Below are 15798 nucleotides of genomic sequence, written 5' to 3'. Positions count from 1 at the left end.
GGATTTGATGAGTGTGTCTGGCAACTTCCAGCAGCACAACTTCGGTCGTGGAGGCGAGGAGAACGATGCTGTTATTGCCCAATGCTCAGGACGGTTCCGATATATATAACGCAATTTCATGACCCCGCCTGACGGCCGTAACGGACGCATGAGGATGTACTTGTGGAACACTGCTTTGCCCTACAGGGATGGTGATATGGAAGCAGGCATCGTCATCCATGAATTGAGTCATGGTTTGAGCACCCGATTGACTGGTGGACCTGCGAGCTCATCGTGCTTGGGCTGGGGTGAGAGTGGTGGTATGGGTGGGCTGGGGGGTAAGCAATGCTGTCGTCATCGTCATCCTGCCATCGTTAATCATGGCATACAGACTTTTTGGCTACTACCATCCGAAGCACAGCAACTACTCTGACTTCCCTATGGGTGCATGGGCTGCTAACCGCGCACAGGGTATCAGAAACTACCCCTACTCTCTCGTACGTTGATTTACAGTACTTTCTCCTCGTCATTCCAACATACTTTCGTAGAACGATACCATCAACCCATCGACCTACCAGACTCTGGACAAGCCCGGCTACTGGGGCGTCCACGCCATTGGTGAAGTCTGGGCTCAGATACTCTGGGTCGTCGAGCAGCGTCTCATTGCCGTACATGGCTTCAGCGATGACTTGTTCCCCCTGCACCCTTGGCTGACGGTACTGTCCCCGAGGGCGAGTTCTACCGACCCCGTGTTGGCAAGAAACCTTTGGTGCCCAAGCATGGTAACACATTGATCGTCCAGTATGTCTCCCCTTTCCTCACTCTCTTCGTGGGTCTTATCTACTTCTGCGATTAGGCTCGTTATCAACGGAATGAAACTTCAACCCTGCCGACCGGGCTTCTTCGAGGCTCGTGATGCGATCATTCAAGCTGATGAGCAGCTCACTGGGGGAGAGAACTTCTGTACGCTGTGGAATGCCTTCGCGGAGCGCGGGCTTGGCGTGGATTCGAGGGTTGACGGTAAGACTCCTTGGGGTGGAGGAATTAGAACGAATGTGAGTTGGTTTCTGTTTTCGTGAGGGATGTTACTGATGGAATTATAGGGTTATGCCGTTCCCACTGCTTGCCAGTGAGCGTTAATGAACATTCTAGATAGTCTCTATATCTACTACACATCTATACACCCCATGTACAATTAGTTATGACTACTGTTTTGGTTTCAATGCATGTGCGATCTCGACCGAAGTCGGTATACTGGAGGTGCGTTATCGACCTTATGCGCTTACGGACTACTGTCACGGAATTTTGAGCCTGAAATCGGGGGTGGAATGTGTTTCTATGCGCATTGCGCAGATTCCTTTCGATAGAAATACTTTAAACTTGGAACTCTGATTTCCCATGCTATATCACGTGAAGTGACATCATGGAGTCAATTCAACCGTTCGAATCTCTGAATTTTTTTGCCTGTTACTGCTGTTGTATCATGGGTTGAACGTATGTCATGATATCCGTGGAGCATCGTTTCCACTTTGTGATAGACGCCTTAAGCTGGACCTGCGGAACACTGCCTTATTCCCAATGTCTTTTCTAGCGCGGATTGTGGCATGTCAAGTTCCTGCTAACCATCCCTTGCTTACCCTCCTTCTAGTGACAAAGACCTTTAAACTGTCCTTCTCGCTATCTCGAGCTTCTGGGAATGTCGGTTACGGTTCCACATTACTGTCCCGGTTTTTGCGGAAATTTTGGTTATACAACGCGTATGTGCCACGGTCTACCTTTTTAAGGCCTTTATAACAGCAATGCATCCAGGCGCGTGCATGAATACGATGTGTATGCTAACAAACTCTCGGAAGTACGCCCCGACGTCGTCAAGCCCGACATATCAGTTTTCCAAGACCTGATACGAGGGGAACTGTGGCCAGGCACCCAGCGGGCGTTGTCCGAGGCAGAAACGTCTTTTGGGAAGCTGCAGTATCGGGCCGAAGAAATTCTCAGTGACATCATCTATGCTGTTAATCTCCCGAAATTTCAACGTGATGGATGCAAATCCATCCCGATCGAATCCTCTTCGATTAACCTTCTTATCAAATACCTCGTCTTTCTTCGCTTCAGGAATAGCCCTAAGTATTCTGAAATCGTACATCGCCTTTTCTATGATTCCGACACAAAAGGAAGACTGGACTTCACTCTGTTCGGCCATCTGTTTTCCCAAATTCGGTGCATGGTCTTCCTCAAGTCCATTGCCAAATTTCTTCGTTCTGACTCAAACAAGAGGCCGACCACTTGGGACATTGAAGATCCGTTCAAGCAGGGTAGGAGTTGGCAGATGCCGAATGTACGTGCAGACGTCATCGAAGAAGCCATTAACTTGTACTGCTGGAATGTTGCCGATGGCTCGAACATCGTCGTCGGCGTCACATCCGATGAGAAAGTCGAGTTCCTGTTGTCAGATGGGTGTTATGGGACGCTGGATGAGAGCTTTGGACTGAAGGTCGGAGATGACAATGTGTAGGTCTCCTTCCAAGCCTCAGCAGTGTACCTTGCTCAACGATATTGCAGCGATGAACGCGATTTTTTCTTCCCTATCCTCCCCACCGTTGCTGTGTACATCCTCGGTACAATCACCAGATCCTCGCATCCGCGTCCCGCCGAAATTGTTCTTGACCACGAGTCCGAGATCGACGTTCACCTTCGGAACGCCATGACCCTCTCTGCCGTACCACGTATGAACCGGTCGTCATCTTCCCCGAAGCTATACTTTTCTTCCCTCCCCTCTATCACGCGTTCAATCTCATCGTACGACGAATTTCGATGCAGATGGATTCCTGAACTCTTCGTGGACTACAGTCGGCTGAAGCAGCGGTGCCGGCAAAAGTTCCTACAAGAGACTATTACGAAGATGCTTGTGATCAAGGGCGACATAGCTGTCACTGATCTAACGGATGACGTGACACTGATAGGTAGAGCATGCAGTGGTGGTGCGTTCAGTGATGTATGGAAGGGGAAGTGGTGGGACCAAGTAGAAGGGAAAGAACGTGCCGTCGCGGTCAAGCTTTTACGATTTTGATTGGAATGAGAAGGAGAAGCTGTTTAAGAGGTTGCATGCAGAAGTGTTGACTTGGCATTATTTATGCCATAGGAACGTGTCGCAACTGTACGGGATTATGCAGAGTGAGACCAGTGTTGGAATGGTTTCGGCGTGGTGCGAGCATGGGACCATCAGACACTACTTGAAGAGCGTCAATCCGAAGGCGGATCGAATGAAACTGGTAATTTTTGCCTTCCTCTCGCAGGCGTTTGCTGACACCAAGATATAGATGCATCAGATCGCATCTGGTGTCGCTTATCTTCACGATTTCAGGCCTACCATTATCCATGGTGACCTCAAAGGGGCAAGTATCTTATTCGTCATTTTGTTAATTTTTTTTCCAAGTCTTATTTCGCCGATCACAGAGCAATATCTTAATTGACCACCAAGGCTATGCGATCATCTCCGACTTCGGTTTGAGCAAGGTCATGTCAACTTCTTCGTTCTTCTTCGTTCGCGGGGTCGATGCGGTGGATGGCGCCGGAGATTGTTCGGGCACTCGTTGAAGTTGGGTCAGAGGCTACCATGCCGCAGGTTACGACTGCGAGTGATGTATATGCTTTTGGCTCGGTCTGTCTGGAGGTTCGTTCCAAACTCCGATTGCCTACGAATCACTGATTGTGTTCTTACCCGTTTTGTAGGTCGTGACCGGTGCCTGCCTTATGCATATCGAAAACATGATCCCGGAGTGATGTTTGATATAATGGCAGGGTAAAGCCGTCAAGAGGCTCGAATATGCCTGATTGCAAAGCTTTGAGGATGCTGTTGAATAGGTGTTGGAACGAGGCGCCCGCTAAGGCCCAAGATGGGGGATGTGCTACAATGTCTAACGATATTGAATGCTGAAGCAGGTCTGTGAGATGTTTTTATATGTAAAATTAAAGATCCTTTGTATTGTAGCTGCATGTTTTACCGCTTGTTGTCATTCTGAAGTAAAGGATAGATAGCTCGGCTATGACAAATTTCTAGTCCAGTGGAATGTATTTTTACTTTTTTGAACTGGTCGGACGATTCCAGGAAGAAACTGATATAATTTTGGGTGTCCTTTCGCGATGAAAATACTCTGTTATTTATCATATGAAAGACTTATGAATTGTTTCGTGGAGGGAAGTTGAAACTGACAAGGATTTCATAACGAAACGATGACATAGGCGAATCGAACAATTTTCTCTACGGATATACATAAGGAGCAAGTTCAAGGGAAATGGCTACTTCGAAGTATCGAACGACAGTTAAACACGCAGCCTCTTCGGAAAGAATAAAAACTGGGCATACTAGTCAAATCACGAACCATTTCCTGCATGATCATCCATCCTTATGAGGCATTTCAACACCTCACCCATCTTAGGCCTCAACGCAGCTTCTTGTCTCCAACAAGCATCCAACAGCATACTAAACGCCTCGGAATCTGGCGTTGGCGCGCCCCTGGACGGCTTGATCCCTCTCATTATATCAATCATTACTCCAGGGTCATGCTTCCGACATGGGTAGGGCAGAGCACCAGTCATAATCTATGCAGCGCGCAACATACAAGTCTGTGACTCTGGCAAGTAGAATGGAAGATATAGAACGAACCTCTAGACAGACCGAGCCGAAAGCATAAACATCACTCGCAGTGGTCACCCGTGGCACCTTTGCCTCTGACTCGTCGTCGACAAGGGCCAGAATCATCTCCGGTGCCATCCATCGCATTGTCCCTGCGAAGAACGAAGAACACAATATCCCATCGGAAGTTGAGAAGTCTGACATGACCTTGCTCAGACCGAAATCCGTGATAATGGCATAGCCTTGATAATCAATCAAGATATTTCCCTGTCGTTGAGAAGAAGAGATATTGAAAGGGTAAAAGTCAAGGCAAGGAACCTACCCCTTTCAGGTCACCATGAACAATGGGGGGCTTGAAGTCATGAATAGGCTACGCCGGATGCGACTTGAATCATCTGCACTCAGCTGTTAACATAATTCCGCAGTGGGAAAAGTTGAAGAGAGTACCTACCAATTTCATCCGATTGGCCTTTGGATTGACGCTCTTCAGATAATGCTTGATAGTCCCGTGCTCGCACCACGCCGAAACCATTCCCACACTCATCTCGGTCTGCACGATCCCATACAACTGCGACACGTTCCTATGGCATAGATGATGCCAAGTCAGCACTTCTGCTTGCAGCCTCTTGTACAGTTTCTCCTTCACATTCTGTACCATCACCCGCCGGAAAAACTTGACCGCCACGGCCCTTGTCCTTCTTCTCCACTCGATCCACCACATCCCCTATCCATATGGCGCTGAAAGTACCACACGCTACCGGAAATCTCTTGCCTATCAATCGTCACAAAGTCGTCTGTGGCAGGATCAATTGGACAGCGAGCAAATCGACCCGTGACGACGAGCAATTTTTGTAACAGGCTCGTGCAGAACTTGTGCCGACATCGCTGCTCAGCCGACTGTAGTGTCCCGCAAGAGTTCAGGAATCCATCTGCTCGAAATTCGTCGTACGACGAGATCGAGCGCGTGATGGAGGAGAGGGAAGAAAAGTATAACTTTGGTGAAGATTGGTTCGTACGTGGTTGCAGCGGAGAGGATCATAGCATTCCGAAGGTGAACGTCTATCTCGGACTCGCGGTCAAGAACAATTTGGGCGGGACGCAAATGCGAGGATCTGGTGATTGTACCGAGGATGTACACAGCAACAGTGGGGAGGATAGGGAAGAAGAAATTGCACAGATCGCTGCCAGATCGTCGATGAGAAGGGTACACTAAACGTAAAGCACGAGCTGCACTTACACATTCTCTTCCCCCGTATCAAGTCCAAAGTTTTCATCCAGTGTGCCATAGCACGCGTCTGACAATAGAAATTCGGCGTTCTCATCAGCTGTGACACCAACGAAGATCTCCGACCCTTCAGCAACGTCCCAACAATAGATGTCAATAGCGTTTTCGATGACGTCTTGACTGATAGGTGTGTCATCGACTTCCCACGTAGTGAACTTCATATTCGAGTCGGAACCAAGAAAACTTTGCAAATGGATTGGAAGAAGGTTCTACATTGCACTTGGGTGAATAGATACCGGTACGGCGCGACATCCAGTTTATGGTCTGTTCTGGAGTTATATAGAATCCGATGGACAATTTCAGAGTACTGGGAACTATTCCTGAATCGCAGGAAGACGAGATATTTAATGAGAAGACAGGATTTCAAGGGATCGAGTGGAATAGACTGCCTTGAGCAGTCACCTTCGGGTTTAGGCAGGCGAATAGCACGGATGATTTCTGTGAGGATTTCTTCGGCTCGGCATTGCAGCTTGGCAAAACATGCCTCTGCATCTGCAAGCGCGCACTGGGTCTCGGAATATAGTAGTTCTTCCCGAATCAGGTCTTGAAACACGGACACATCAGAATCGAAGCCATCCAAATTTACCTCCGTGAGTTCGTTCGTATACACATCGTATCTGTGCACAGGCGCTGAGCAGCAAGAACGATGGTCACTGTCAAGAAGTCACTACGGTGAGTTGAGGAAGTCGAGCCATGACACGTGCACGTACGCGTTCAATGTCCAGAAGTTCCGCAGAAACTTGGGAAAGTAATGTGCAATTGTGACCGACATTCTGTAGTGATAGGTGCGTGAGTGGAACGGTAAACGCTGAATGAATACTTGCCAGGCTCTTCCCCACGCCAGAGGACATTCCCCGCGGTGTAATGGAGGCGGAAAAGAGGTGAAAAGTGACAGTGACGTAGATGTGCAGAAAGAGGATCATGGAAACCGGGCATTGGACATCGTACAGCTTTATATCAGGGCTGCACCTGTACGTACCCCATGGCCAAGGCACACGACCAGCGCCTATCAGAGAGTAGCAACTTCGTCTCCACCGACATCAGTTTGCATGTTGCGTTTTCCCCATGACGCAAATCCCCATGATAGTTGCCGCGAAACTGAATTGGAAGGCCGCTAGCGTGAGTTCTAGGTCCTGAAGTTGGGCCTCGCAGATGAACAGCCTATATCATAGCATAGCATTTCATCATTGCAGTTCTTCTGATACTTTTGAGGCTGTTGAGGATCGTGACCTGGGTAGACGTGACGTTGCTGGTCAGGGTGTACAATTACACGTCATCTACTCAGACGCCGCGTCGTCACTGGAATGGCTGTGTAGATAATGCTTATCAGCTTGCGAAGATTCGAAAACGACAGTAGGACATATCGGATTTACTTACTCTACGAATCAAACATCTTCTCATGAAATTGTGCATGTCCCAAGCTGACGCCTCGGGATAAGTTTCCACGACTGCTCATATGCCAGAGCTTCGCCCACAGAAACAGCAAAGATGTCCGCGACCCATGCATAGCCCATCTAATACATAAAAATATGAAAGAATTCAGTCGATATACTTCATCATCATATTCATCCTCGGCCTTGAGAGCAGTTGAGATACAAATGGTTCAGATTTGCAAAGGTATCTGGAAAGAGTCATTTAAAATCGTTAAATTCCAATTTGCGTAGTCTTCGTAGATCAAGTGGGTGAAAAGTCGAGTTGACAATATCGTCAGATTTCGTTGCGTAAGTAGGTGACGTAGTTCAAGAAATGTTTTGTCATGTGGCGATAGCTCCGCGGGGTCCGGACCGGAGTTCCCACTTTAGCAAGTTGTGGTCAAAGTGAAAAACAGACGTTGATAAGTAGAATTGTCGCAGCACATTATGACTCTTCCTTCCTGTTGTTCTTAGAATTTGTACATACTTATATGCGCCAGAACCAAACCGAAGCACGCGCGATCATGCATCCAATCTTGTCGGTGAATACTTGATCACCAGGTAATAAGATCTATCCGAGCGTATGGAGTCAATTCACACCGAAGATTCTGGTCCGGAAACTTTATTGTCCTTTATTGAAGACATATATTGGTACAAACGTTAGTCCCATGAGTGGTGCTTCATCGGCCCCTTAAAGCTAGTTACTTGGATAACTCGGGCGTCGCCTGCAACACAGATGACATCCAGGCTGCTGAATACCTCGATCCAGGAACATCACTTTCCTCCGAGAGTTTACGGATAGCAGCAACCTCATCTTGAATGAGCTTGACCTTAGCTGCTCCCAGGTTTTCTTCCAGATACTAAGGGCAAAGGTGAGCAGAAGACAATGCCAGGATATAACCGCACGAATACCTTGATCTTCTTCGTCCCAGGAATAACAAAAAAATCACCGCCTTGTGCAAGGATCCAAGCAAGAGTGACCTGACCAGGTGTCGCGTCATGCTTCGACGCAATCGCTTTCAAATGTTCGACAAGGCCAAGAATCTTGGGAAAGTTCTCCTTGGAATACCTGTGGAGACTTCATCATGATTGCGCTCATAAACAGGTGAACTCAAGGACGCACTTGGGAATAGATTTCCGGAAATCCCCTTCTTCAAAGTCATCGGGGGACTTGTATTGACCCGTGATGAGGCCCCTAGCCAATGGAGAATACGCGACGACGGTGATGCCTAGGCTCTCTGGCCGTTTGCAAAATCGCGAGCTTCGGGTCTTCAATGTAGAGAACGAGGGGAGAAAATTCGACCTGAATGGCAGAGATTGGATGGATAGCATGCGCTCTACGAAGGTCCTTGGCCGTACACTCCGACTAAGCCGAGATACTTCACCTTGCCCTCCCTGGTAGAGTATTTGAGCGTCAATACAAGTATAAAGCAATCGAAAAATCGTGAAGCGCACTTGACGAGCTCAGCCATCGCGGTAACGGTATGCTGAAACATAGTCAGATTGAGGTCATCGAGATGAAAAAAGAATAGACCAACTTCGATTGGTACGTTACGATCGGGTCTATTCAACGGTCGGTAAGGCACTACTGCAACTCCGCTCCAATAGATTTCTTACCTGTGCTGATAGTAAAGGTCGATGTAATCAACTCCAAAGCGCTCAAGGGATTTGACGCATTGCTGTTTAACGTACTCGGGATCGCCCAGACCTCCATTCGCGGTAATGCCAAACTTGTAAGTAAGGAAAATCTCATTTCGTTTACCCGTCCGCTTGAACCTAAATATAAGCGCGTTGGTCGCACAGTCCGTTTGCAAGTGCAAATGCTGACATACCATTTTCCAATGAGAAGTTCGGAGTCCCCGTAAATGTCGGCAGAGTCCCAGTGCCTGCAGCCTTTCTCATACGCGGCATCCAGAATCTGTACTGGGTGTCAACAAGCGCCCGTTTCTGTGAGAAGGGAACTGACCTTGAAACGCTCCTCGTCGGAGTCTACTTTCCCGTAAAAGTCACTGAGACCCATGGCGCCAAAGCCGATGGGATTGATCAAGGCGCCGCCAATCTTTCTGAGAGTTAGAGCCATGCCAGTGGCGGGCCGCGTAGTTAGTGAGACAGCCCTTGCGGCCTCTTCTCTTCTGTATATATCCTGACCTGCTACCGCATTACCAAGACATTCACACCGAAATTTAGCATCAGCCCAGTATTGGCTCAGCAAAATTATTTTCAAGCCAAGTTAAGGCTGGATTACTGGTACAGCGGGTACGGTAAATCGAGCCCGCTGACTTAGGACCCCCGATTATACCCACATAGGGCTCCAACCGTTTCCGTATGAAACAGTTTATACACTGTTTAAACCGTTTAGTTTACCGTTTAAGTTTAGGTCGAGAGGCATACGGTAAACAAACAGTAAACTAAACGGTAAATGGTTACCTAATCATCCAATTAGGCAGTGCATCAACTATCCACTTCGTTGACTTTGCGCAATGCTACAACCACCACTGACCAATATTATCTCATTCCCCAATTGTTCAAGGACAATGTCTGCCTCTCGACTAGTGTGTCATTGTGTATTTTCACAAGTATTTCTTCAATATAAAGGCCGTCTTCACCATGTCCAACTGCGCCCTCAGGCTTGCAAGAACCATGACACCCTCAGTCTCTTCGGTCTGCCCTTGTGCAGCAGTTTGCATGCCTTTGCAGTAACCTCCCTCCAGCCGCAGTGAAAGAGGCTTTATCCGATGATCCCATCTACCATGTCATGACCAATGTCTATAGAGAGGATGCGTTCTCGACATTCAATCTAGAATGCTGTAGATACACGTATTAATAAGAGAATTAACGCACATTTGCCGCTATTCTAAAGTGTCATGTGATCTACCCTGTACAACCATTTATACACTGTTTATAAATGGTTTCGCAACCATTTCCGTTTAGTTTGGACGTGAGCATAAACGAAAACTAAACGGTTGGAGCCCTATACCCACAGATTTGGGTCAAAGTATGAGGAAATTTTTGCATCATCGACGTCAAATTGCCTAAAACGCTCAAAACAAAAGTCCAAAACCGTGAGAATTTTTCGGACCCGGGTAACCCCGCCCGAACTTTGCGTTCCGATCTCTGTGGGCATAATCGGGGGTCCTGCTGACTGTTCGTGGACGTATTCCAGGGCGACAAATACCGTCGAAGACCGAGAAGCAAAAATCTGGGGTAATGGTGGTCGCCCGGCTCTCACAGTCGCATACATATGACCCAAGGACTGAATGGAGCAGGGTGGAAACGGAGTACAAAGTACGAAAGCGAGCTGTGGAGCCAATCACATCAGACTCAGAAGGATATGGCGGGGATGCGATCACGTGCGTGGGTCTCGTCATACTTCGGTTCTTCCTCCATAGCTGACTTACTAACCACGGGATCGACCAAGAATGGGCGATGTATATAGTGTTAGACTGGCCCCACGACCACTTGTCACCCACCCACCACCATCATGCCTTCTAAGCAAGTCTTCTCGACGCCCGACAACGCTGTCTACACCACCTCCAACGGCGCACCCGTCTCCGAGCCGTACGCTGCGCAGCGAGCAGGTATCAATGGCCCTCTGCTGCTCCAGGACTTCCACCATATCGACCTTCTCGCCCATTTCGATAGAGAACGTATTCCTGAGCGTGTTGTTCACGCCAAGGGCGCAGGTGCTCACGGATACTTTGAAGTCACCCACGACCTCTCGGACATCACGTCAAACAGTCTCTTGACGTCGCCAGGGAAGAAGGTGCGCGCGACGGTCCGCTTCAGTACCGTCGGCGGTGAGTCCGGTAGTGCCGACACTGCTCGTGACCCACGAGGCTTTGCTATGAAGCTTCGCACCGAGGAAGGCAATATGGACTGGGTATTCAATAACACGCCCGTTTTCTTTATTCGCGATCCCGCCAAGTTCCCGCACATCGTCCATACGCAGAAGAGAGACCCGCAGACGCATCTCAAGAATCCAGATATGTTCTGGGATTATCTTGGTCAGAACCCAGAGAGTATCCATCAAATGATGATTCTGTTCAGTGACCGTGGGACGCCTGATGGTTTCCATAACATGCACGGATACTCGGGCCATACCTTCAAATGGTTGAAGGAAGACGGCTCGTTTGTATACACGCAAGTTCACGTTCGCGCTGATGGCGGTTTCAAGGCGAGTTTAGCTTTTTCTACGACTGCGCACATATTCTGACTCTGGTTCCAGACTCTTGACGATGCAACCGCCGGCAAGTTGGCTGGGTCCAACCCTGACTATGGTATTCAAAGTCTGTTCGAAGCCATCGAATCTGGCAATTATCCGTCATGGACCGTATACGTCGTATGTCTAACCGATTGTTCATCAACTTTCCCTTCTCACTGATGGTATCAGCAAACGATGACGCCTGAGCAGGCTGAGAAGTTCCGTTACAATATTTTGGACCTCACCAAAGTTTGGCCACAAAAGGAATTTCCGCTTCGCCCATTCGGCAAGCTGGTCCTGAACGAAAATCCACAGAACTACTTTGCTGAGATCGAACAGGTATGTTAGCACATAGTATAATTATTCGTCTGCTCAAATTTTTACTAGGCCGCGTTTTCTCCGTCGCATCTTACTCCTTACATCGAACCTTCGGCAGATCCAGTTCTTCAGTCGCGTTTGTTTGCTTACCCCGACACTCACCGTCACCGACTCGGCACGAATTATCAGCAGTTACCTGTTAACGCGCCCATCGTACCCGTGGCCAACTTCCAACGGGATGGGCCACAGACTTTCGTCAGCCAAGGAGCAAGACCGGGCTACCAGAGTAGTATTAGCCCATTGAGTTACAAAGGTAGAAAGGCGACGCTTGATGGGCATGTGAGGGATCAAGAAAGGATTGCCAAGCATGAGAACTTTATTGGGTCGGCCTACAGGGACTTGCATGAGGTTACCGAACGTGAGTGCGAGACGCTTTTTGAGGTACCTCTTCTCACCACCTGCAGTGGACTTCGAGCAGCCCCGTGCTCTGTGGGCCAAGGTTTGGGACGACCAGCAACGCGAGGTGTATGTACAGAATGTCGCAGCTCATTTCGGTAACGTCAAGAATCCTGAGGTCAAGGCTAGACAACGTGAGTTTACCGAAATTCGTAGTTCTGTCTTGTCTCACATTGAAATCTAGTCTCTGTATGGGCGGCCGTTGACCAAGACTTGTCTGACCGCATTGCCAAGGCAATCGGCCATCCATCTGTCAAACCACTTGCCTGCAAGCCCGCACACGAGGCAGTTCAGTTTAAGGCAAACATTGGGTTCGCGGCTAAGCAGAGGTTGTAAATGAAAGCCAGGATAACTCTGTGCTCACTTATCTCGAAGGTAGTCATATGAATTGAAATGGTAGGAATTCTTACTTTCATATTATACAGTGTTAGTATCGAGTCGCAACATCATTAGACACCTCTAGAATTGCACCAGTGTGTCTGCAGGCTCGGTATGATAACCTTCCTCTCAGTCATTGCCAGTAGGTTGGTCCATGGCTCGGTCCACGATCTCGGTAGAATGATATATATGTCCTTTCCCTCATGCCGGTAGAACAGCTGACCAAATAACCGAAGGCAGCATCGTCTTCAGAGTGGTGAATTTTGCCATCTTTCATGTTCGGGCTACTGACAGTCCCACTCTTATGCTTATGCTTCTATGTGACTTCCTCCTCAAAACATCCTTCCACCACCAATAAAATCGTGGTAGACAACTAAGAGCTAAGTGTGGTAAACGAAGCACAGCCTGAAACACATTGAAAAGAAAAATAACAGTGACTGAAGCAGTAGCAACCTGAAGGAGTTAGGCAGGTTGTCATATCGAGACCCAGCGTGGTACTACACAATCGAACCACGTACAATTGAATGTACAAATCTTATGACTAAAAATATGGTACACCGCATGTTTCGCGACGTATCTTACCCAGTCAATCCAATGCTTCACGGGTCCCCGCTAGTAGTAATACACATGTTGAAATTTAGAAGACTCGCCAACCGTGTCTTCGTCATCGTCTGTTCGTCCGGCATGCAAAAAGATCTTCCGAAAGAACGATAAGCGGATGTACAAGATACATCGTAAGTTTCTCACCAATGCTACCGATGGGTAAAATTACTGTTCGCAGCAGCGAAAAAATTCTTGTCGAAGGAGACTGCAGCAATGATACTTTAGATATGCAAGAGAGAATTTTGTGCCAATTTTACTTGGGCCCTTCATTGACGCGACATGCCATCAATGGTTCCTTCCTTTTTGGGTTCATATAACGTCCGCACCTCAACCCGCTTATGAGACGAAGCAGACGCAGAACTTAGGTATTGTCCATCTTCCCATTCTCGAGATTCAGACCTATAGTGCCTCTTTACAGCCCCAATAGCATACACCACAAGCAGAAGTCTGGCGTTCAATGCAGCTTTGTTTAAATAAGTTCAATCCTTCTGTGCAATTAAGTACTTACCATCTATCAGTAGTCACGCTTCCTGACGATGTCAATGAGGACGACTGGCACGCTACCAGGGAGACGGTACGAAACGTCAAACTCAGCTACGACATCAATCAAGATACCTATACTGTTTGCTCATCTGATCTCCTAAGAGCAGTGCCAGTTGGAAGCATGCTGGAAACCGTAAGCAAGGAGCCATACTTTGATCCGTTATACCCTGGAGTTCCATGTACAGAGAAGACAGCCAACAGCGATTCAGAGTCCGAGGCATCTAGAGAACTAGCCCAAGAAAGTACCAGACTTCTGGCAGTCCATCCTGTCACATCGTACTGCAAAAAGTGAAGAGTGGAATAAATAAGTGCATTAGGGCATTACCTCAACTGTATAAGAAGTTCCGTAGGAGATATATAGAACAAACAGACCTAGTCCCTCGCCCCGCGCGTTGGTGTAGGTGGGATCACAAAGCCATTGCCACCTATCGAACTCCAACCGTCCTCCCCGCCTCTCTCATTGCTTCTTATGAGAGTAGCAATACTAGCCGTATGCCGATGGCCCTTCTTCCGGCCCACCTCGGCCGCCCCAGCACCCTTATTTATGATAAAAGGAGCCGCACTAGTAGGTGTAGCCCCGGGAAGCGGCGACCGATACGTGATGTCCATCTCCTCATCGTCTGAAGCGTGCTGAGCTCTCGCTAAGATCGAAATCTGCTGCTGCGTCTGCCATGACATCTCCCGCTGCCGTTCTACGCGGTGCCTCGAGATCATATATATCGTACTTGGACCTCTGTCCATAACTTGTAAGTTCCCCTGGGCCAGCGACTGCTCCCGGACCTTTAAGATTGTCAGGGAGGAACAGGTAGAAGGTGACAGTGGCGAGACAGGCGCCGACGACGACGACATCGATGAGATAGTGATGTGTCAGATACATGGTAGCCCAATACAGCACGCCGGCATAGAGCCAGGCGAAACGGGTGGTTTGGGGGAAGAAATGAGACACGACCAACGCCTCCATCGTTGCACCACCGGCATGTAGAGAGGGGAAGGCGCCAAAGATGACGGGCGCGTTGGAGAAGGATATGGTATACCCGCTACCATGGAACATGTGGTCTATGCGGATCAGCCCGCCTGGGGATCCCTTCATGCCATAGTTGGCCGGGGTCAGGCCGTAGATCAGTTCGTACCACGGCGCGGCACAAGGGAAGATGATCTGAATAATGACCCCGACGAGCATCATGTACCCGAATGCGCTTGACCAGAAGTGGAGGGCCTCCTTGGCTCTAAAAAACCATAGGAACGCCGCAACGAAGAAGGGAATGGAAAAGTGTCCGACGCCGTACGGCATCCATGCGATGATGTCAAGCACAGGATGAGTAAACCGTGTCAGGATGTCGGAAATATTCGCACCGAACAGAACCGACTCGAGAGTGGGAAGAAGGACAACAGAAATGTTGGGCCTCCACTCGTTTGGAATAAACGTTGACGCAAAGAAGGTAAGGATCCAGGTGAAGACCGGTATGGCGGGAAGGAAAAATTGGCAGGTGAGTGGTATCAAGAGCATGATAGCAAAGGCGATGGGTATGAGAAACTTGAGAATGAGGCTAGGAATGAATGATAACCAAAAGGCGGCCAGGATAGCATGGAAGATGTAGATGCTGTCCGAGAACGTGAATTCGTGTTTTTGAAGGCGAGCGAAGGTGTCCTTGGGCGACAGAGATTTGTCGAGGCGGCCCACGGCTGCCTTGAAGGCGTTCCATAGGGTGACGAAGGACTGGTTTACGGTGTCGCGGGCAGTCATTAGTCTGCTGTAGTCAGCAATAAGCGCTGGTACAAAGTTGGCTTACTACTCACTCTTGTATCCTCTAATACACCTCGACAAAATGCTCCTGGACTGTCGTCGTTAGCTAGAATACACAGAATACGTGCAAGGTGCACTCAGGGCAATGACAGCAGACGGCAACAGTGGGGGGTCAGGGTAAGAAAACGAACAATATCAGTCGTACCAGTTTGGGATGATATTGGACTAAAACAAATATGACGTAAT

The 15798-nt window shown here is 48.6% G+C and overlaps 6 protein-coding genes across 6 annotated transcripts; 3 read left to right on the top strand and 3 right to left on the bottom strand.

Annotated features, from left to right (window-relative positions):
- The first annotated feature begins 366 nt into the window (after positions 1-366).
- Positions 367-966, top strand: EV420DRAFT_397211 (Fungalysin metallopeptidase-domain-containing protein). Its single transcript, XM_060481972.1, has 3 exons — positions 367-476; positions 528-780; positions 836-966. Exons 1-2 carry the CDS (start codon positions 420-422, stop codon positions 771-773), a joined length of 303 nt encoding a protein of 100 aa, XP_060321778.1. The 5' UTR covers positions 367-419; the 3' UTR covers positions 774-780; positions 836-966.
- On the top strand, positions 955-3782 carry EV420DRAFT_1623780 (kinase-like domain-containing protein; the record flags this gene model as incomplete). Its single annotated transcript, XM_060475966.1, has 10 exons — positions 955-999; positions 1083-1108; positions 2155-2291; positions 2325-2487; positions 2539-2815; positions 2894-3025; positions 3057-3248; positions 3297-3375; positions 3489-3653; positions 3709-3782. The coding sequence occupies 10 exons, from the start codon at positions 955-957 to the stop codon at positions 3780-3782; spliced, it is 1290 nt and encodes a 429-aa protein (XP_060321777.1).
- Positions 3783-4196: 414 nt separating this feature from the next.
- On the bottom strand, positions 4197-7310 carry EV420DRAFT_1488599 (kinase-like domain-containing protein; the record flags this gene model as incomplete). The annotated part of the gene is made up of 12 exons (XM_060470629.1): positions 4197-4237; positions 4359-4578; positions 4643-4879; positions 4935-4982; positions 5064-5336; positions 5562-5793; positions 5850-6052; positions 6111-6217; positions 6300-6514; positions 6608-6670; positions 6877-7058; positions 7275-7310. The coding sequence occupies 12 exons, from the start codon at positions 7308-7310 to the stop codon at positions 4197-4199; spliced, it is 1857 nt and encodes a 618-aa protein (XP_060321776.1).
- Positions 7311-8010: 700 nt separating this feature from the next.
- Positions 8011-9389, bottom strand: EV420DRAFT_1623779 (Aldo keto reductase; the record flags this gene model as incomplete). Its single annotated transcript, XM_060475965.1, is given in 10 exon segments — positions 8011-8169; positions 8222-8378; positions 8433-8545; positions 8595-8657; positions 8677-8704; positions 8765-8796; positions 8848-8872; positions 8927-9085; positions 9142-9227; positions 9276-9389. The coding sequence occupies 10 exon segments, from the start codon at positions 9387-9389 to the stop codon at positions 8011-8013; spliced, it is 936 nt and encodes a 311-aa protein (XP_060321775.1).
- Positions 9390-10320: 931 nt separating this feature from the next.
- On the top strand, positions 10321-12620 carry EV420DRAFT_1632180 (catalase; the record flags this gene model as incomplete). The annotated part of the gene is made up of 6 exons (XM_060476175.1): positions 10321-11483; positions 11535-11648; positions 11700-11849; positions 11898-12246; positions 12293-12418; positions 12469-12620. The coding sequence occupies exons 1-6, from the start codon at positions 10791-10793 to the stop codon at positions 12618-12620; spliced, it is 1584 nt and encodes a 527-aa protein (XP_060321774.1). The 5' UTR covers positions 10321-10790.
- Positions 12621-14225: 1605 nt separating this feature from the next.
- Positions 14226-15787, bottom strand: EV420DRAFT_396989 (uncharacterized protein). The gene is made up of 2 exons (XM_060481971.1): positions 15606-15787; positions 14226-15556 (listed from the first exon to the last, which is right to left on the bottom strand). The coding sequence occupies exon 2, from the start codon at positions 15550-15552 to the stop codon at positions 14422-14424; it is 1131 nt and encodes a 376-aa protein (XP_060321773.1). The 5' UTR covers positions 15553-15556; positions 15606-15787; the 3' UTR covers positions 14226-14421.
- Between the last annotated feature and the right edge of the window lie 11 nt (positions 15788-15798).

Source organism: Desarmillaria tabescens (assembly GCF_030435595.1).
Source record: "Desarmillaria tabescens strain CCBAS 213 chromosome Unknown EV420scaffold_183, whole genome shotgun sequence".
Lineage (NCBI taxonomy): Eukaryota > Fungi > Basidiomycota > Agaricomycetes > Agaricales > Physalacriaceae > Desarmillaria > Desarmillaria tabescens.
The sequence above is the reverse complement of the archived record's forward strand: the minus strand, read 5'-3'. Positions and strand labels throughout refer to the sequence as shown.